Raw genomic sequence first — 20,755 nt, 5'->3', positions numbered from 1 at the left:
GCAAGCCAAAAGACTGCAGTTGGGGTGAGATTGCAGATCAGGGGAAAGAAAAGGAAAACTCAAAAAGCATGCAGACCTTTCTGTTTAAGCAACACATCAATCAGTGTATCCCTAGTAAAAAGTCATCTCCTGAGCTGATCCATTACGCTGCAGCTTTGCCCATTCCTCAAGAACGTCTTCTTAAACAATTCTGTTTGGTGTATTTTGCAAAACATTAGAAGCATGGTACAATGGTGGGATCCAAAAAAATTTGTAACAGGTTCCCGTGGTGCTGGGATTCAAACTGTGGCGTAGCGCCAATGGGGCTGGGTGGGGCATGACGAGGGTGTGGCGGGGCGGGGCATTCCTGGGCGGGGCTGTGGCAAGGACACAGCCGCTGTGCCAGTCCTTGGGCGGAAAACGAATGCACGCAGGGGCAGGCCGCCACTCACGTCGGTGCACCTCCTGCTAGGCTGCTTCAAGTTCTGCGCGCTACTGCTGAGAGGAGGGGTGTAACTAAGGCAAAAATCATGTGGCAAAATCACCCATTAGTAACCCCCTCTCGGCACACACAAAAAATTAGTAACCTACTCTCGGGAACCTGTGAGAACCTGCTGGATCCCACCTCTGGCGTGGTGGCATTCTTGATAGCCTCCAGTAGACGGTCCCACAGTGTAGGAATCACTACAGGGAATGTGCACGTATGGGCAATTGCTGGTTTTATCCTCACCTTGGAAGCTGTCCTGGTTGAGGTCACCAACTGCGCCCACAGTGATACCAAACATGGAGTCATAGGAGCCATTGAGACGGATGGGGTGGACATTATCCCAGTCCCCAGCTTGGTTGATGTAGACATAGACCACACCTCCAATCCCTGCCTTGCGATCATAGAAGTTTGGTGCTCCAACCACCAACTCCATCCAGCTGCAGAAAAGAAGCCATGATTGTGACTGCCGCGGAAACAGCTATTGCTTTCGGAGCGATGAAACACAAGCAAGTGGTGCAAAACCTTGTGCTAGATCTACACGTGCTTCCATTTTTGGAGGCGTGCTTTTGAGCTCACTTCTACAATTCAACAGCGACATGAAGCAGACCCTACCTGTCCAGCTGGGGCTACCTGTCCAGCAGTGCATGAGGGAAGATGATGGCTTTTTATACACAAGTCACCGAAAATGTTTGCAAAACATTTGCAAAACATTTGCAACTCCTTCCCCCCTTTTGCTTGCACTCACACCCTTGAAAAGCTTCCTCACGGCCATTTTGTGATTTTCCATTTTTAAAAAAATTATTTGCGGATTTGATGCATCAGTGCTTGTCAGGACAAATGTCTGATCTACAAAATCTAAATGACAGGTGTCATATGACCACCTCTTTATGACAGCCTCTTTCTGGAGCTAATTGGAAAGGTATTCTGATTGGCTGATGAAATGCATATAATGCAGCAGTGTGCTATGTACTGTGAGACTCTTGTCTTCATGTCGCCTGGCGAAGCACTTTGTCAGAGAGAGCAACATTGCTGTGAACGTAATAAAGAAGGACCGCTTCTGGGAAGCTGATATAGCTGTGTGCGTCTCAGTTCCTGCTGTGTGTTCCAGTGTGAGTGTTGTGCATCCTTGCTATCTGGGGTGTGAACCCGCCTTCAGTACCGCACCCCTCAACAGTGCTTTTGTGCTGCAATTCACCATAGCTCATGTAAGCAACGCTTCGTAGATTTCAACCACTCCTCCCCCCCCCCACCCCATAACGGACTAAAATAAACAGGTGAGACAGAATGGAGCAAGCTCAGAAAAAAGCACTGAGGAGGAAGTCCCAGGGACTGCAGAGACGTGGGAAACATCTTAAAGAGATGGCACAGCAAGTCAAAACATTTTTAAAATGTTTCAGCAAAAGAATCACCATTCTTGAGGACGCATTTAAAATGTTTTCAGGCTGGCAATAAAACACTTGGGGGTAAAAACTATGTGGAACTTCTTGGGAGGAAACATTTTATTTCCTGCCTCAAAACATTCTAAAGCATCTGTGCGGAAAAGGCCACGGTTGTCCAAGAATGCATTCAAACAGCTTGTCTGAAAACAAGCCTTAAAAGTCCTCAAGCTCACCGTGGTTTGGTATCTTGGGCTATAAACTAGAAACGAACCACAATTTCTCATTCCTCCTTATCCAGGTGGCACAACAAATTGCTCAAGGTGAGCAGGGAGCATGTGAACTTGTGGACTTCTGAGGCTTGCTCTTGTATTTAACTCAAGTTGTTTGGATGCAACTTTTATCTTCCATTCAAATACTGTATTTGTTCATCCCACACAGCTGCCCATTGGTGGAATAATGGAATCCAAATTTTAGATAGGGAAACTACTTTCATCTTCCAAACTCCTCTTCAGAAGAGTGACTGGCTAGGAAAAAAGGACCATTTCTGGTGCCTTTATCAGTATGATGATGCACAGAAATCAACAGGTAAAACTTCTCACAGCACGAGCTATACGTCCAACAAGTTTTCAAGCTTACCTTTGCCACAGTCTCTCCCCTACCCATGACCCATCCAATGCTTATGTACCTCCTGGTCAGGACAGTTAAATTTAAAAAAATTATGCTCAAAACCCAATGAAGCAGACCAAGATTTCTAAAAGTAAATGGCCCAAGAGGTATTCAGGCATCTGGCTTTCTCCTGCCCTTCTGATGGATTACTCACCCATCACCATTGAGGTCCACGACGGCCAGGGAATATCCAAAGGAAGAGGTGAGCTTTTCCCCCCAAAGGATGAACTCGGGTACCAGCTGGTTGACGTTGTCTCGTTCCAAGATGACCACTGCCCCGGTGTGATTGGCCCGTGGTGCCCCCGTTACAAAACTCAACTTATTATTCTTGACGATTCCCTTTCCTGAGTCCAGAGAAAAGCCTGGAAATGCGGGGGAAAGCATCTTAGTTATTGGAGAGAGCTGTGGCATTGAAGACACGGTTAGTATTAACAGACAGAATGCACAGATCCCAAAATAACAAGATTAGCTTGACAACTATGATATGTTTATTCACCACTGACAATGTTGATTCAACGTCTGGACATGCATGTCAAAATCACACTTCTAAATGCTACAAATTTGAGAAATCTGTCTCGCTTGTTTGTAAAATGAGAGCTGAAATTACCTTTTGTCACGGTGGTTTGTAGGGAAAAAGCCATTTTAAACAAATGAATAAATAATTAAATTTCCCCCAAAGCAGCTTGATTTTGTCTCTGTCCACCCACAATGTTGTCATTCATCACTGGTCAGATGGGGCGAGTTACAATGGAATATTTTATCTGCTGTGTGAGGTTAGAATCAAAAACAAAGATAACCAGCTTCTTATACAAACTGAAATGCTTAATCATTCTAAAAACATATATTCTTTCCTAGGCAGTTCAGTCACAGCAAAAAATGATCACAGCTCCATTGCAGCAATTGCATCTAGTACAATATAACATCCAATTTGTAAGTTTAGTAACCAATTACCACAGTGGCATAATGGGAGCAGTGGGAGCAGCAGTGGCGTAGTGGTTAAGAGCAGGTATACTCTAATCCGGAGGAACCGGGTTTGATTCTCCGCTCTGCTGCTTGAGCTGTGGAGGCTTATCTAGGGAATTCAGATTAGCTTGTGCACTCCAACACATGCCAGCTGAGTGACCTTGGGCTAGTCAGTTCTTCTGAGCTCTCTCAGCCCCACCTACCTCACAGGGTGTTTGTTGTGAGGGGGGAAGAGAAAGGAGATTGTCAGCCCCATTGAGTCTCCTATAGGAGAGAAAGGGGGGATATAAATCCAACTCTTCTTCTTCTATAGATAGATAGAGAGAGAGAGAGAGAGAGAGTCATAAACATATCATGAAATACATACGTTCCTATTTTCTATGTGGAAAAATTCCAAACAACGGGCAGTCAGTTAAATCTCCCGTCTCATGGCTCACTTGCTTTTTCAATCTCTTTCACCTAGATGTTGAACTTTTTACAATTCCCATTTGTTACTAAACTTACAAATTGGATGTTATATCGTATTAGATGCAATCACTGAGTGTATGCAAAGGAACTGAGATCATTTTTACTGTGTCTGAACTGCCTAGTAAAGAGTAAATGTTTTTGGAATGATTTAGCATTTCAGTTTGTATACACGATCGGTTATCTTTATTTTTGCTTTCCCCAGAACTGCATACCCTTTGCTTATCTCGTGTGGGGATAGAATAGTGGGCCTTGGTGTTCCTTGATGGGTAGGCTCACAAGATTTGAGAATGCTTAAATAGGAATATAGTGAAGCAGGACCTAGTTATGACACAGAGTCAGGTCACAACTCCTACCTGCTTTTTGATTGAGGAGCTACTGCCACACTCATAACTACGAGAAAGGAAATAAAATTCTTCCCACAGACAAGGTTTTCTTTCTGAAAATGATCTCATTGCAGTCAAAATTCAGCTATTACTCTGTCACATTCTGCTTGTTGCCCTCCAAACCATTCTTCCCATTGCCTTGGGGGACAAAATAATGAGAGAAAATCCAAGGCCAAATTCCCACTGAAAATTTAATCCAGATACAACCAAGTTTCAAAAGAATCAGCACCTTTTCATCCGGGTCCCAACATCCTCACTGCAGCATGTTTCTAGTGAAGACGTCTAGGCCTGCCCTGGGGGGGGCGGGCGGGGGGGTGCCTGCTGTCAGGGGTGCAATTGTTAAGCTAGCAGCACCAAAATTTCAGAGTATCTTTAGGAGACCCTTCTTATGATACCAGCCAGGTTTGGTGAAGTTTGGTTCACGGAGGCCAAAGTTATGGACCCTCAAATGTGTAGCCCCCATCTCCTATTAGCTCCCATTGGAAACAATGGGGGATGGGGGCACCCCCTTTGGGAGTCCATAGCTTTGGACCCCCTAGACCAAACTTCACAAAACCTGGGTGGCATCATTAGGAGACTTGCCTGATGATACCACCCAGGTCTGGTGAAGTTTGGTTCATGGGGGCCAAAGTTATGGACCCTCAAAAGTGTAGCCCCCATCTTCTCTTAGCTTCCATTGGAGTGTTTTTTCAAAAAGGTGCACATATAAGCAGGTCCAGGAAAATCCCGTGATGGGGGGGGGGGGAGTGCCAGAAACGGGACTGATCTGTGTTCTGTGGTTCAGCAGTGAGGAGATTGTGAGGAAACCTGGATATTTCGGGTGAGTATCCCAGGATTAATCGCCAGTGGGAAATCGCCCCAAGCCATCCAGAAATGTAAGCCCTCCTTAAACGTCAACTATGTCACTCCTTGATGGACATGGTGGCGAGTGACTTGGGGATGAATGCTCTGAAATCTGGAGAGTCTCCAATGGGCCCTCAGTATTTGTCCTTGATTTGGCTTGTGAGTCCTCTGGCACCAGGCCTTGTGATTTTAGTTGGGAGTAGGACACCTCAGAAAGTGATTAAGGCCTCTCTCTTCCTCAGTCCTTAGGGATACCAGAATTCCATTCTCACAGTCCAAACAGCATACAGAACTTAAAATGGGGGGGGGGGGAGAGAAAGGAAACAGGGATATGCCAATCACAGAGCTCCCGGCTGTGGAATGGCAACGAAATCTAGCCGACTGGTACGCCAAGAACTCTTTCCAACGTGAGCAAAGTCTTAAAACATCCCTCACAGAGTCAAGGGGAAAAACTGGAGGGAGAGTCAAGGCAGGAGGGTAGAAGAGAGCCACTAGGCTGTGGCCCCGTGATAAAGCTTATGGTCGTGCTGCTGATCTGGGGAAGATCTGGCTGCTTGTGCAGAGGGGAATGGCAGCTGCTGGGAACCAATGGGACTCAATTGCTAGCACACAAAAGCAGTGGAAGGAAGAGCAGTGGCGGAGCTACCAGAGGGCAGGGGGTGCGCCATGTACCGGGCAGGAGGCGTACAGCTTTTGGGTCATTAAGGGGGGCAGAAATTCCTCCAACCTCCTCCCCTTCCCCCGTGGAGACCCCATACTTACTTTAGCAAACCCGGGCAGGCTGGAGAACAGGCCTCCCCTGTTCTGGTGTGGGGAATTACATCTCTCCCAGGGTCTCCTGGGAAATGTGGCTCCCATTCCTACCGCTGACAGGTCTGTTCTCCAGCCTGGGCCTCAGTTGACTATAAAAGAAAGCATGAATGAGAGGAAGAGATGTGAGTGAGGGGGGCGAGGCGAATGTCCCCATGGCACCTTGCAGCTTCCCCTGCCCCCACACCTCACTTTTAGCAGAGCCGAGGCAGGCTGGGAGAACAGGCCTGCCTGTTCCCTTCCAGGCTGCAAAGGGATCCTGGTGGGAACTACATTTTCCCAGAAGACCTTGGGAAAATGTAGTTCTCCCACTAGAACAGCTGAACCTGTTCCCCTCCAGAAAGCCTGCTTGGTTTCACTAAAGTAAGTGTGGGCTGAAGAAGCACTAGAGTGGTGAAAAAACCAGAGTGTGCGACCGGCTTTCTGGCTCCAGCTACACTACTCTGAGGGAAGAGTGGAGGGGCAGCTTTCTCTGAAAGAAGATGGGGTACAGGAAAGAAGCGGGATCGCTAGCTTGGCGGAAGAGACACTGTTCTTTGCTCTCAGACTGCCTCTCCCTGCCAAATTCTCCCCTTCCAATGGGTAGAGTGTGGGTCCTAGCTTAACTGCCCCTTCCTTCAGTTCCTTTCTCTACTCTCTCCCTATGCTTTGGAGAAGGAGAAGGCAACAATTTGGGCCTCTGTGCCAAAACACATCAACAGTTGGTGTGGTGGTGAACAAAAAGGATGTACTGGTCCAAATGCATTGGGAGCAAGACAAGTCTCAGCTGGGCTACCAGCCACCTTAGGAGTTAGCTTAAACCCAGCTGGTTGGCAGCTGTGCTGGTCTGGGACGTGACACTGAAGTGAAAACCATTTCCACTCATGGCCTTCCTTCCAGGCTGCACCCAGTCACAGTGGGACTGCTGTAGTAACTTTAGAGATTCACCTTGGTGCATGCCTTTGGCAGAACACATGCCCTGGAGTGCTGAGCAAAAGTGCTCTGTCTTTCCAGATTGTCTGGCACCAAACCCCAAGCTCTGCAGTGGCTTAGAGCTACAAGGGAAGGAGAGTCGCCGATGCACAGGGCACGTGGCAGAGGGTCACGTGGGGGGTGGGGAAATTGCCCCTCTCCCTCTCTCCCCCACCCCCTGCCCCCAACCTTTTCCCCCTGCAACCCCCCCACTGACCTTTAATTTAAAACTTGTGCAGCCTGGGTAGGAGACGCTACACTTCCCAGGAGATTGCTTAGGAGCCCACTCCCCAGGAGTTGGGGCTCGCTTAAAGATCCCTGACAGAGGTATTTCCCACCATTCTGCTTTTTCTACAATCTTTAAAGGAAGTGGAGGGGAGGTCAGAGGGAGCACTGGGACAGGCACCATTTTTCTCCCTGGGAAGGAAAAAGCATCCCTCCCCCCCCCCCCACATCTCAGGTTGCCTGCCTTGTCCTAGCAAGCCTTCTGCGCCTTCTCCCAAAGGCAAAGGAGACTTCCTCCCTCTGTATCAGTGGGAGGGACTGATACCCAATTTCCTGCTAACTTAGGCCCCTTCCGCACATGCAGAATAATGCACTTTCAATAGCAGTTGTTTGCAAGTGGATTTTTGCTATTTCAAGCACAATAAGAATCCAGCTGCAAAGTGCACTTGAAAGTGGAGTTGAAAGTGCATAATCTGCATAATGCCCGAGGAAGGGAGCTAATGAGGATGGAGAATGGCAGCACAGCCCTCTACTCTCCCACTGGGTGACAATCTCACTGGAAGCGGTTCCATATGGGACCACTCTTGGCCTTATAAGAGGGAAGGAAGGCATATATGGGTACACCACACACACCAAACAAGGGGTAGAGTCTTGCTCTTAGGAGTAAGGTAGAATCAGCACTGGTGAGCTGACCACAGAAGAGAATGCTTTCCCTCTTTTTAGCAGCAAACATGCCAGCAGGCAATAACAAGCTTGCCTAGGAACCATGCAAACTCCCAACACATGCAGCATGGGTGTCCCATGCAACTCCAACACATATAGCCTGTGGTGTTATCATGCAAGTGGGGGACAAGCAAAGTGCTGTTCCAGAGCTTCCCCTAACTATCAGTTCACTAAAACTCTGCATCCTGCACCTGTCCTTCCTTCCTTCCTTCCTTCCCTCCTTCCTTCCTTCCCTCCCTCCCCGTTCCTTCCTTCCTTCCCTCCTTCCTTCCCTCCCTCCCCGTTCCTTCCTTCCTTCCCTCCTTCCTTCCTTCCCTCCCTCCCCCTTCCTTCCTTCCTTCCCTTCCTTCCCAACAAAGAGATTCCTTACATTTCCCTTTCTCCTTTTACCTTTCCTATCTAGGCTCCCTGAAGAGTTACAAAGTTTCCTAGTCACTTCCTCTCCTCTGAAAACAGTGGCTTGTCTACTGAAGTAGCTGATCTTTTCATTCCTGCTCTCTACTTGTGAGCCAGACAAAGGATCCCTGTTGACTACCTTTTACAGTGAGAGTCAAGAACTGTTGGTGCCTGGGCAAAATCTGCCCTCTTGCTTATGTAAAAGTTCACTAAATGGCCCTGGGCTATTGCCTCAGGCTCCAGAGGGTGGGGGGGAGTCAGGGGGGCACCGGGTGGGGGGGGGGGGACCCAACTCCAGTTCAACTGGCTGGCAACAAGGGCCACACCAATCTGAGCCAGTTAAGTGGGTGGCAGCTTGTTGCACACTTCGACTGTGGCTCAGGACAGGCGCCCCTGCATCAACCATTAAGCAAAAGAACCACATGCTTAGGGCCTCAAGTAAAGAGGGCCCCATAGAGGGTTTTTTTCCCCTTTCTCCGTGTCTCTGCTAAATATTGAAGCAGATTTGTTGTGTCAGATTAATTTTGGGGATATGATCAAAGACTTTTCAAGTAAAAAATGAAGGAGAAAACTTTTTGCAGTGTAAAATTATAAGCAAGCCACAATGAACATTATTTTGCATCTTTGATTCATGTAAGTTAAAACGCTATGTATCGTCAAGGCAAGACAGCAATAGGAGTTTTATTTCATTCAAATCATGATATTTATTCATTAGAATATATATATATATATATATATATATATATATATATATATATATATATATATATATATATATATATATATATATATATATATATATATATATATATATATAAATTATGGTTTACTATTGTCTTTATTTTGAATTACACATAGAGTTTATGGGGATACTATAATCTTTTAATTGTGTGGGTCAGTGCTGGGGGGTCAAGCGACCCTTTCACAGAGGAGTCGCCTAAGACTCTCACCGTCAGTGTTCTCCATCTGTAAAATGGATAAATGTTAGAGTTGGGGGTCACCACAACATGAGGAACTGTATTAAAGGGTCGCAGCATTAGGAACATAAGAACATAAGAACTAGCCTGCTGGATCAGACCAGAGTCCATCGTAGACTCAGCACTCTGCTACTGTGCAGTGGCCCACCACAGGTGCCTTTGAGAGCTCAAGCATGGTGCGGAGGTGAAAGCAATGGCCTTCTGCTGCTGCTGCTACTGCTCACTGAGCACCCTGGTCTGCTAAAACATTTGCAATCCCTGAGATCAGAAGCATGGACTCAAGATTGGTAGCCATAGATCGACTTCTCCTCCATAAATCTTGTCTCAAGCTCCTTTTAAAGAAGCTATCCAGGATTGGTGGCCATCACCACCTGTGGTGCAACATATTCAAACACCAATCACACGTTGCATGAAGAGGTGTTTCCTTTTATTAGTCCTAATTCTTCCCCCAAGCATTTTCAATGAATATGCCCCTCGGTTCTAATTATTGGCCGAAAGAGAGAACAATTTCTCTCTGTCAACATTTTCTACCCCATGCATAATTTTATGGGCTTCCAATCATATCCCCCCCTCAGGCGTCTCCTCTCCAAACTTAAGAGGAGTCCCAAACGCTGCAGCCTCTCCTCATAAGGAAGGTGCTCCAATCCCTCAATCATCCCTTTCATTGCCTTCTCTGCACTTTTTTCTATCTCTTGATATCCTTTTTTGAGATGTATTGTGACCAAGAGACTTCAGACACAGTACTCCAAGTGCCCGATTAGCACCAATGGCTTTATATAAAGGGCATGACAATCCTTGCAGTTTTATTATCAACTCCTTTTCCTAATGATCCCCAGCATGGGAGTTTTGCCTTTTTTCACAGCTGCCATGCATTGAGTTGACATTCCCATGGAACTATCAACTAAGACGCCCAAATCCCTTTCCTGGTCTGTGACTGATAGCACTGACCCCTGTAGCGTGTATATGAAGTTTGGATTTTTTTGAGAACCACTGGTTTTGGGCCTCTAAAGGTCTTAATCTGGCCCTGAGGACACGCAAGGACCAGGAGGTGATTAAGGGTGTACCCGTCTGAGCAGAAGCTCCAGATGTGCCTACTTAAGCTGCACCCAGTCAGGTTCTGTGTGTGCCTGACCTGTGCCCAAACCATCTGGCAGGGGTTGACATACCCAGGCTGGCCCTGACAATAAGCTACAGAAACAGTGAAAACAGTATGAGAGGCAGGCTGAGGCCTCTTGTATCCACACAGCATGGCCCCAGTCCAATTCAGGCCTCTTGAGAATCAGAGTCATGGCTCCGCACGGAACCTTCCCTCAGAGGCCCCTTCCGCATTAATGCTAATAAAATAATGGGTTTTCAAAACCACTTTCTTCACAACTGTTTGCAAGTGTGGATTTTGCTATTCCTTTTAAGACAGCTTCAAAGAGCACTGAAAGCAGTTTGAAAGTGCATTATTCTGCATGTGCTTGGAATAAACCAGACTGTGTCTGCTGGTGGGACCTGGGAAAAGTGGGTTGTGAAAACCTATTGCCAAACAGGGAATCAGCAACTTCTGCAACATGCGTGATGTCGTGGTGAAGAATGGTGGACTCTAATCTGGAGAACTGGGATTGATTTTCCACTCCTACACATGAGCAGTGGACTCTTATCTGGTGAACCAAATTTGTTTCCCCGCTCCTTTACATGAAGCCTGCTGAGTGACCTTGGTCCAATCACAATTCTTTGAGGACTCTCTTAGCTCCACCTATCTCACAAGGTGTCTGTTGTGGGGAGAGGAAGGGAAAGGAGTTTGTAAGCCGCTTTGAGGTGCCTTACAGGTTGAGAAAGGTGAGGTATAAATCCAAATTCTTTGTCTTCTTTTTCAATCTCCAGAATACAGAGTGCCACTTTGAGCATCTATTTATTTGTATACTGCTCTCCAATTAAGGAGTTCAGGCTTTCTATTATTAGGTGCCATGATAACAAACCATCCTGGTACTGACCAAGCCCATATCTGAACATCTTCTAAAGGAATGGGAACTACTTCGGAGGATACAACCCATAAGTTCAATAGGTTGTATCAATAGGTTCAATAGGTTCAATAGGTTTTGATCCCATTCTATGGCTCAGTTTTCATCTCACCCAGCCTGGGGGAAGCTCATTTTTCATTCTCTCTCCACCTCAGTAAGGTTGTCGATCCCTCAGCAAGAGCATGGAGCCTAATACCTGCCCACCTGTGGACATAGGGATAAGAAAGATCTCACACAAAGTGCAGACATAAGTCAGGTCTGGATGTTAAGGGGAAAATAATATTAAGATCCTCGCTGGTGAGGAAAACTAAATCACTCTTCCTCAAAACGTTAGAATTGAGTGGCATTCCTTAGGAGTGCAGTGTAATCCAAGGTGCAATTAATTTATGGAATCCATCACCAAAGGATGCTTGTTGTGACGCCTGCTAGCATAAATAGTTTTAGAAAGGGTTAGACGTGCTCATGGAGCAGAGACCTGAATCGGGCAGTTAGGTATGTGCAATGGAACTAGGACAGTGCTCTTATTAGGAGGATTCAGTTTCTGTGTCCAAATCAAAACCTATCCTTCATAGCTAGTTATCCCAACCCCACAATCTCATTCCCTATATATACACAGGGAGCTAAGAGGCCTGAGCAGTTGCAACCCCTAGGCAGAAATCCCAGCAGGCTTATACCAGAGTAATCAGCATGCACAGAATTGCACCTCTTGGCTATGAGCAAGAGAAGTTTGCCAGTTCAAAATCTTTCCTCCAACAGGGGACTCAACCGTTAGATCAGTGGTTCTTCAACTCTGTGGAGTGTGACCCTTTCTTGGGAATCAAGCGACTCCTTTCAAGCAGAATTAGCCACAAAGACTCTCTGCATCAGTGTTCTCCATCTATTAAAATGGATCAATGTTAGGTTGAGGGTCACTCTACAAATACGCATGAGAGCTGTATTAAAGGGTGTGTGACATTAGGGAAGGTTGAGAACCACTGGGTTAGATGGTCAAAGGCACCCTCTTCTTATATTCATACAACAGAGGAGAAATAGCATTTAGCTTATAAATACTGAGGAGAGAGAGAGAGAGACTGCCAGGAGGCAGTGGCGAGAGGCAGAAATCACTGAGACAGGCACGCCAGCACCGTAAAAATCGAAGCTAAAAAATATAAGCTCATTTCATTCCATCTTTTGTCCTCTAATCGGTTTTTTTTAAAAAAACAACCCCCCAATTTAATATGCACAATATTGTTGAGGTCAGAATTTTTGATACTAATGCTTCCTGAGGAAAAGCTGCCTCAAGTGGTCAACTGGTAATTTTAAGTTATTTGCATAACCGCTTCTCCCAAATCTTCTTTACTAAACTGCCAATTGCTACAGCAGAATCTGTAAACTTTTCTGTCTCCTTCAACCCCCAAAACCCTGCCTTGCTTTGCAGTGACTGTACCGGCTGTGAACAGCGCTCTCTGCTGGTTGAGAATAACAAGACTCTAAACTAGCTTTGATTCCATTTATTTGGGGGAGGGAGCGACAAAACACAACAGAGAAGGGAAAGCAATAGCCACTAGCTAAAAATACTTTCGAGGGAAGGAGGGGGGGATTTACTGCGAAGGAAGAGTGAGGCAGAAAATCACTGGACGGCCAGACACACCCGACACCTTACAAACCTAAGTAGCTATTCAGGGCCACGTCTCCAGCATTCCCGGGAACCCTCTCGCTGGGCTCTGACGTTTTATAGACCAGCTGGTCAGGGTCTGAGCTATCAATATTTGTCACAAACAATATCCCTGCAAGGCCAACAGAAGGAAAGAGAGAGAGAGAGAGAAACAAAGAGTTAGCTGTGTGAGAAACCTTGGCGCCCAGGCAGGGAAGCACCACTGAACATTTGGCAGGCGTCAGGAGACCAACACGGTCACGGTCATTCTATATATACCCCATACCCTAGTTGGGCTCTGTGAGAACAACTGCCAGTCAAACTTTAGCTCAGGGCTGAGGCTCCAGGAGGAAAGAAACATAAGAGAGTTCCACAACTGTGGAGATGCTTTTTCCAACCAAGATTCGGTGATGGTCTATGGATGAATTCAGTTCCTCAGCCAGATATCCCCTCAAAGCCCAGGATTCTACTTTGCCAACCCCCCCTACTCTGTGGGTGGCTGCAAGCTAGGAGGGCTCTGTGGTGCCCAGCCTGCCACAAGCATAACCCCATAGCAAGGTAGCTGCTTGGCAGGCAAGGGGATGAGAGAGGGTCCCTGGTCCTTTTTTTCTCCCCCGGCTTCATACGGCCCGTCGTCATAGTGACTCAGATCCAAGCCACTCAGTTCAGCCCGTAAGGTTCCTGCCAAACCAAATACCCATTAGTTATTGGTGGAAGGGGGGGAAGGTTGAGGAAACATGCATGTTCTCACAAGACAGTACAAGAAGGCAATGCTTTGGGGGGACACATGTCTTTGAATATCTTATGAACATGTCTCTCCAATTCAGTGAAGTAAGACTTGCAGTAGTTAAAGGTAGTCCTCTGTGCAAGCCCTGGGTCCCATGGGGTAATGCCACATCCTGGCATTTACTAGGCAGACTATGCTTACGAGGTGGTTTGCCATTACCTTTCCCAGTTGTCTATACTTTACCTGAAGCAGCTTGAGTACTCATTTTATCAATCTCAGAAGGATAGAAGGCTGAGTCAATCTTGAGCCGGCTACTTGAAACCGACTTCTGTTGGGATCAAACTCTGGTTGTGAGCAGAGGTTGGACTGCGATACTGCAGCTTACCACTCTGTGCCATGGGGCTCCTAAGACTTGACATAGCCACTAGGGGTCTACAACCTGCGGCTCTCCAGATGTTCATGGACTACAATTTCCGATAGGAATTGTAGTCCATGAACATCTGGAGAGCTGCAGGTTGCAGACCCCTGCACTAGTTTATATACCTGGCCAACAAAAAGGGTCTGGATTAAGGATGCCACTTTCACATTGGGAAATTCCTGGAGATTTCAGAATGGAGCTCGGGGAAGGAAGAGTTTGGGGAGTGGAGGGATCTCGGTGGAGTATAATGCCATACAGTCTACCTTCCAAAGCAGCCAGTGGAAATGATCTCTGTCCTCAGGAGATGAGTTGGAATTCCAGGAGATATCCATGTCCCACCTGGAGGATGGTAACTCTAGCCTGGATAGACACACTCTAGGCGGGAGAATGAGAGGCTTGGTTTGGCCTAAGTTTTAACTTATTGGGTGTTCCAAGTGGCAACACAGTCATGCCTACGTGATGGGTGACTCTTCCAAAGAAGCACACATGGTCAAGGGCCACTAAAGATCGGCCATTTTACCGATGCCAAAGTTCCAATACATGCGAAGAGCCTTACTGCTCCAACAGCAACGCACAGTTACTCACTATGTCCAGAGCATTAAAAGAGGTCAAGTGAGACCATTCTCACATCCCCTCTGATTTTAGACTAAGGGGCTTCGATGGAGAGGATGTTACCTAAGGCCCTCCAAAATAACCTGCCTTGAAGGAAAGCACCGGCCAAGACATTTAAGCAAACTGTAGAAGACAATATGTCCATCTGCCACTCTGACCAGCATGGGGTGGCCATGTGGGAAAGAGGGCAGGAACAGAGGGGCAGGGCTGCTGGTACTGATCACGTTTGGACAAGGCTTGCAAGGAGGACATGGTCCACAGTCCTTAGACAATGGTCCTTAGACATGAGCACATCACATGGTGATGGCAAGAATGCCCCCACCCCACTCCACCTTTGGGGGACTTCTGCAGCTTCCAAATGATGATTGATTCTGCAGGCTGAGCTTTGTAAACAAGACTGACAACAAGGCTGAGCTACTGAATGTGCTTGGTGGAAAGTGCTGTCAAGTTTCCCCAGCTCAACTCCTTGGTGACCCATAAAGCAGAAGCGTAGAGCTACCTAGGGGGGGGCGAGGGGTGCGCTTGTCGCGACGAATCGGGCTACCGCACCTGGGGGGGGAGGAGAGCAGCAAAAAAAATTTCGTAGGTTTGTTTTGTATTTTTTAGTGTTTTCAGTTTTGGCCTGGCAGGTAGGTGCAAGTTTTTTAGACTAGCAGCACCAAAATTCTCGCACCAAGGAGTTTTCAGGGAACTCTCCTGATGACATGTACCATCCAAGTTAGATGAGGTTGGTTCAGGGGGTCCAAAGTTATGGACTCCCAAAGGGGGTGCCCCATCCCCCATTGTTTCCAATGGGAGCTAATAGGAGATGGGGACCCCCAGAACCAAACTTCACCAAACCTGGCTGGTATCATCAGGGATAGCCTCCTAAAGATACCCCTGGAAATGCTTCATGCTGTACAGCCTAAAAACTGCACAAACTGAAAAAACACTTAAAAATAACAGCAAGAAAACTTCCAAACAGGTATCATGGGGAAAGCATACAAAACTCAGATTTTGCACCAGGTTCCATTTTCCCTAACTACGCCTCTGCCCACGAGGCAAGGGAGGAACAGAGGTAGTTTGTCATTGCCACCCTCTTGTGAAGCAATTGTGGTCTTGTTTCGTGGATTCTTATCCAAGTACTAACCAGGGCTGCTAGCCTGGGCTATCCAGGTCAGGGAATATCTTTGGACATACACTTGCTTGCTTACCTTTCCAGTTATAGGTGCCAGGTGCCCCAAAGAGGATGTAGTGCCTGTCTGCAGTGAAACCAGTTGCTACCCCCTGCTGACAGAAACCGAAGCGATCGTGCCCCTGCGGCCGCCCTTCGCAGAATTTCCACTCTCCGCCATCCAATTCATCAGACACCTTCAGTCCCTCACTGAGTAGGTAGCATCGGCCGATGACGTCCCTCGTCTCCAGAGATTCGTTCACTCGGTTACGTGCTTCATACAAGTGGGCACAGGTCTGGGATTCAGGGGAAGAGGGACAGAACAAAGTAGAGAGTGGGCTAGAAAGTACTCTGCCAATTGGCATTCCTGCACGAAATATCTTCATGTAAAAGTTGGAGGTCAAATCCAACATTAGCCCGTGTGGCTCAGCTACTTCTTCGTGGTGCCTGAGCAAAAGGTGCCCCTCTGAACACACTTTTCCTTCCCGGGTAACTCAACATTACAGGTGAGCGACATGTCTGTGTGACTAATGGTGACTAATAAATATGATTTCCTGTAATATCAAAGCTGAGAAACTGAGTACAGCTTTGGGACTTTTTAATGAAAAGCGTGCGAGTAAAATTGTACTTCTTCTGAACATTCTAAGCTTGCTCAGAAAAGCCAGAGGTAAACCTGCATTCCACCCACACACCTTTCCCTTAAGGGAGAAGTCTGTGCTCCAGACACAGGACCTGCCCTTTACCAGCAGGGAGAGAGATACCAGGCAAATGTCAATCAAAACAACTGTGCAAAGTGGGAGTGCCACCCACTTCGACTTCCTTCTCACCCCTCCCCTTTGTTCAGAACGTTCCCAGATTTTTTTTTCAGGGAGCCAATCTCTTAAACATGCAGGGGAAGCACGTGTGTTCCCTGGTTGAATGTACCACTTCAGATTGCAGGCGAAGAGTTCCAGATTGTCAGCTCAGGGCCAGGTTTTGCAATGCCCATGTCAGCGACCAGCTCTCCAACCCAACCCAGTTTTTCTTGCAGTCAGTAGCATCTGAAGCAGAGGGCTGGAGCACACGCAGAAATCCTGATAAGTAGGATGTCCAACTTTTTTTTCCAGCATTTTTGAGGTCCCAGTTTAATAAACCCAGAAATTTGCAAAAAACCTGAAAAAGTTGGTACTCCATATCGGCTTTCCCCTCAAAAACTTTCAGGTTATTAAACTTGAACCAGAAAAATACACCTGCCTCCAAACTACATGTGGGTCTCAGAGGCAGCAGGAAGCTCACATGGAGTTTGGAAGCGGGTACAGAGTTGAACGCTGGGCCCAGCCAGGCTGAGGCAAGCCCAGTGTAGAACTGCAGGCTCGGCCTGGCTGGGCCCAGCTTTATACCACTGCCTTCGCTTCCAAAGTCCATGAGACTTTGGAGGCGGAGCTTTGGAGGCAGACTCAACAGTATAAAGCTAGCTCAGGGCTCTGCAACCTGCGGCTTCTCAGATGTGCGGGTTGACTATCATATTCCCATCAGCCCCTCAGTGCGCCTTGGCCAGTACCCATGGTGGCAGGGCCGATGTGGAATTGTAGTCAACGCGACATCCGGTGGAGACCCGCAGGTTGAAAGCAATTGCAGAGCTCTTGAGCCTGACCCAAACGCTGCAAGTTGAGTCTGCAGTTCAATGCTGGGATCAGTTTGGTCGGGTCCAGCTTTATGGGATCGGCCTAGCCAGATCCAGCGTGGCACTGCGTGCCCTGCTTCAGAGACAACCAGGCTGCAGGTAAGGGAGGTAGAGGGGTTTTCGTTTCTTTTTTAAGGTGGCAGGCTGAATGGCATTTTTCAGGACCTAATTTTTTTATTTCTGCCTTTTCAGACCTGAACCCCACCCCCCACCCCAAAAAATACGAACAAGATATTTTTCAAGGAGTTTTTCTGCTTCAGGTTTGCCAAATGCCCAGCCCTAGCAGTAGAGTGCAGAGTAACCCCATGCTCGTAGAATGGGTTGAATTCCAGAAAGGGTGGAGACTCAAAGCAACAGAAGGCTGCAGAAGAGCTCTCATACCATGTTTCCTCAGAAAAATAAGACCAGTGTCTTTATATTAATTTTGCTCCCCAAGATGTGCTGTAATGTCCTTATTTTCGGGGGGATGTCTTATTTTTCTCGTGTTCTGTCTAGGTAGGACATGCTTCCAAACAAAAAAACTTTGCTAATTCGATCTTACTCTTTTGGGATGCCTTATATTTCCTGGTTAATTTTAGCAACTAACTCTTTAGCAAAACCTCTACTACGTTTATTTTCCGGGGATGTCTTATATTTGGGGAAACAGGGTAGTTTGGAGACAAGGCTACCAGACCTTGGTTGTATAAGCCCTTAACACCTTGTTAAGGTAACTGCAATGTTGTTGGGAACTACTGGGAAGGTGTAGTCGAGCCGCGAGGTCAGCGCAAGAACGAGACGAGACGCGGTGATTTCATCTGGTGGAGAGCGCCAGCAACGGGAGCGCGGGTGTCCGTGTTCCCAGCTTACTACTCTCCCATTATGCTGGTTCCTCGGCACCTTTTATTGTATGATTCTAGCCCGAGTGTAGAAGAAGGGGCGGAGCAGGGGGGGCCTGAGAGCCCGGGAGAGCGGGGGACTGAGAGATCATCATGTGATGCATGATCTCACCCTGGCTGCTACGTCTTGGAGAGGAGCATCGGCGTGCTAGGCCTAATCCTCACCTGGGGGAGCAAGGCTTTCATTGTCCCACTTTGTCCGGGACACCCGGGTGGTTGTATGGAAGCCAGGTAGTTCATGACCTGTGACTCATCGGGGGATGAGGGTGGGGAGGAGCGGTGCGACCAGAAGGCCGCAGGAGCGCCGGTGTGCCGGCGCTCTACTTACGGTGCTGCTGGGTCAGCAGTGCATCCCTACAGGAAGGTAGTTGTTTGTTTTTGCTATGTTGTAAATGTTGGAGTTTATTGTTTCAGGGTTTCTTTTTTGTGGTTGTATTGGGTGAGAGTTCTCCTGGAAACCTTCATCATGTTGAATCCTGTTCATCAAGCCTTTGGAGTCTTCAGGAGCCAACCCACTTGCAAAGAAGAATTGGACTTGGCAGTATCAGTAGACTGTAAATATAAGGACTTGAAAATGCAACCTGAACAGGACCTTGAAGTGTGATGTTAAATGTTGATGTTATATGTTATATGTTATATGTTAAGAAAGTAAACCATTTGGTTTTTAAAATTTGTTGTTGCAAACTCATTCCAAGTTCTGCCCCACAGAACCCACAGATAGAGGTTACATAGGCAGGCTCTGGTGACCACGCAAATCAAGAAGGCCATTCCAGAAGCCTCAAAACACTTGCAGTGAAGTTGACTGAAGCAGGCTTTGGGATCTGAGTACACCATCCTGGGCAGCTCACCAGGCCGGGTCCCAGACTCAAATCACAAAGTAAAATCCCTTAACATCATTCCTTAAGAAGAAAGAAATAAAAAGGCAAAATGTAAATCAGGCACAGTACAGAAGTGAGGCCCACTGTCCGTTAACAGCCCCCCAAAGAGTTCCAGATATTCTTTCGTTCACCGGAACACAGCAAAAGTTAAAAAAGAGAGCACCGCCAAAGTTGGGGCATGAGGGAAAACCTGTTGCCCACATCAGAAGCAAAAATTGCTAAATTTTCTGTGGTAAAAAGATGCTCTTGGCCCTTTCCCCACTTCTTAACTCCTTTGTTTTGAGGGTTGCTACGCCGCATCACATTCACAAGCGTCTGCGAAGCCAATTCCTCGGCTGCTGTAGCGTGGCTTCCTACATACATTTCCAGAAGAAGCCTTATTTACTCTGGAAAAGGCTTCAGGAATTACAGTATGCCTCTGAGGGGGCTTTCAGAGAGGCAGGCCGTCAGGCGTTGTGTTCTCGCTGCCCCTGAAGTGGGGAGTGCAGCTGGACCCTGCGCTACTTTAGGAGAGTAGCGCGGGGCTTAAGGTAAGTGGGAAAAGGGCCTCTGACATACTTAGATTAACAGAAGCTTTCATTCATGCAAAGGAAAGCATCTTTTTGCCACAGAACAAAAAAAGAGATACCAGTACATTCTTCTTCATTACGTGTTCAGTTCACCACCTCTCTGATTGTACATGTAAACACAACCACAGCTAAAGAACCCATTGTGACCCTCCCTCTCTTTTTTGCCACAACCTTTTGAAATCCGTTCCCCTTCCACATGCCGCTCAATCACACACAATTCCTTTCCACATTAATTCATTAAATACATTTTCACACACTGAGGAACTTGAACTTCCCCTGTAATATACAGAGGACAGATGGTTGGACCTCCAAGGACCTCAAGGCTGTGTATGTGATCATCTCCCCTGCCCTTTTATTCTCATAACAGTCTTGAGGAGAATTAGGCTCCTAGGCCTATGAAGAAGGTGGAGGAGGAGGAGTTTGGATTTATACCCCGCTTTTCTCTATCATAATGAGCCTCAGAGCAGCTTATAAACTGCTTCCCTTCCTCTCCTCATAATGGCAACTTGTGGGGTAGGTAAGGCTGAGAGAGTTCTGAGAGAACTGTGAATGGCCCAAGGTCACCCAGCAGACTTCATGTGTAGGAGTGAAGAAACAAATCTGGTTCACCAGATTAGAGTCCACCACTCATTTACAGGAGTGGGGAATCAAACCCTGTTCTCCAGATTAGAGTCCACCACTCTTAACCACTACACCCATGGTGGCGAACCTTTGGCACTCCAGATGTTATGGACTACAATTCCCATCAGCCCCTGCCAGCATGGCCAATTGGCCATGCTGGCAGGGGCTGATGGGAATTGTAGTTCATAATATCTGGAGTGCCAAAGGTTCGACACCACTGCACTACACCATGAGGGCTCTCACAATTATCACTCAAGTGAGCTTCATGGAGAGGTGGAGATTGCTAAATCCAGATTTGCCTGGTCCGTATTTAAACTCCAATTACTACGCCACACTGGCTCTCACTGTCA

At 47.2% G+C, this 20,755-nt stretch overlaps 1 protein-coding gene across 1 annotated transcript in view; it reads right to left on the bottom strand.

The window, feature by feature from the left end:
• ITGA7 (integrin subunit alpha 7) overlaps positions 1-20,755 on the bottom strand; it is a 94,640-nt gene that overhangs the window by 35,486 nt on the left and 38,399 nt on the right. The window contains exons 4-7 of the mRNA XM_048487607.1: positions 15,840-16,095; positions 12,903-13,022; positions 2,666-2,873; positions 710-903 (exon numbers count right to left, since the gene is read on the bottom strand). Of these exons, the coding sequence (XP_048343564.1) occupies positions 710-903; positions 2,666-2,873; positions 12,903-13,022; positions 15,840-16,095 (778 nt within the window). The remainder of the gene's footprint in view (positions 1-709; positions 904-2,665; positions 2,874-12,902; positions 13,023-15,839; positions 16,096-20,755) is intronic.

This window comes from Sphaerodactylus townsendi, linkage group LG03, assembly GCF_021028975.2.
Source record: "Sphaerodactylus townsendi isolate TG3544 linkage group LG03, MPM_Stown_v2.3, whole genome shotgun sequence".
In the NCBI taxonomy this organism is placed as follows: domain Eukaryota; kingdom Metazoa; phylum Chordata; class Lepidosauria; order Squamata; family Sphaerodactylidae; genus Sphaerodactylus; species Sphaerodactylus townsendi.
This window is presented reverse-complemented; position numbering and strand designations above follow the sequence as displayed.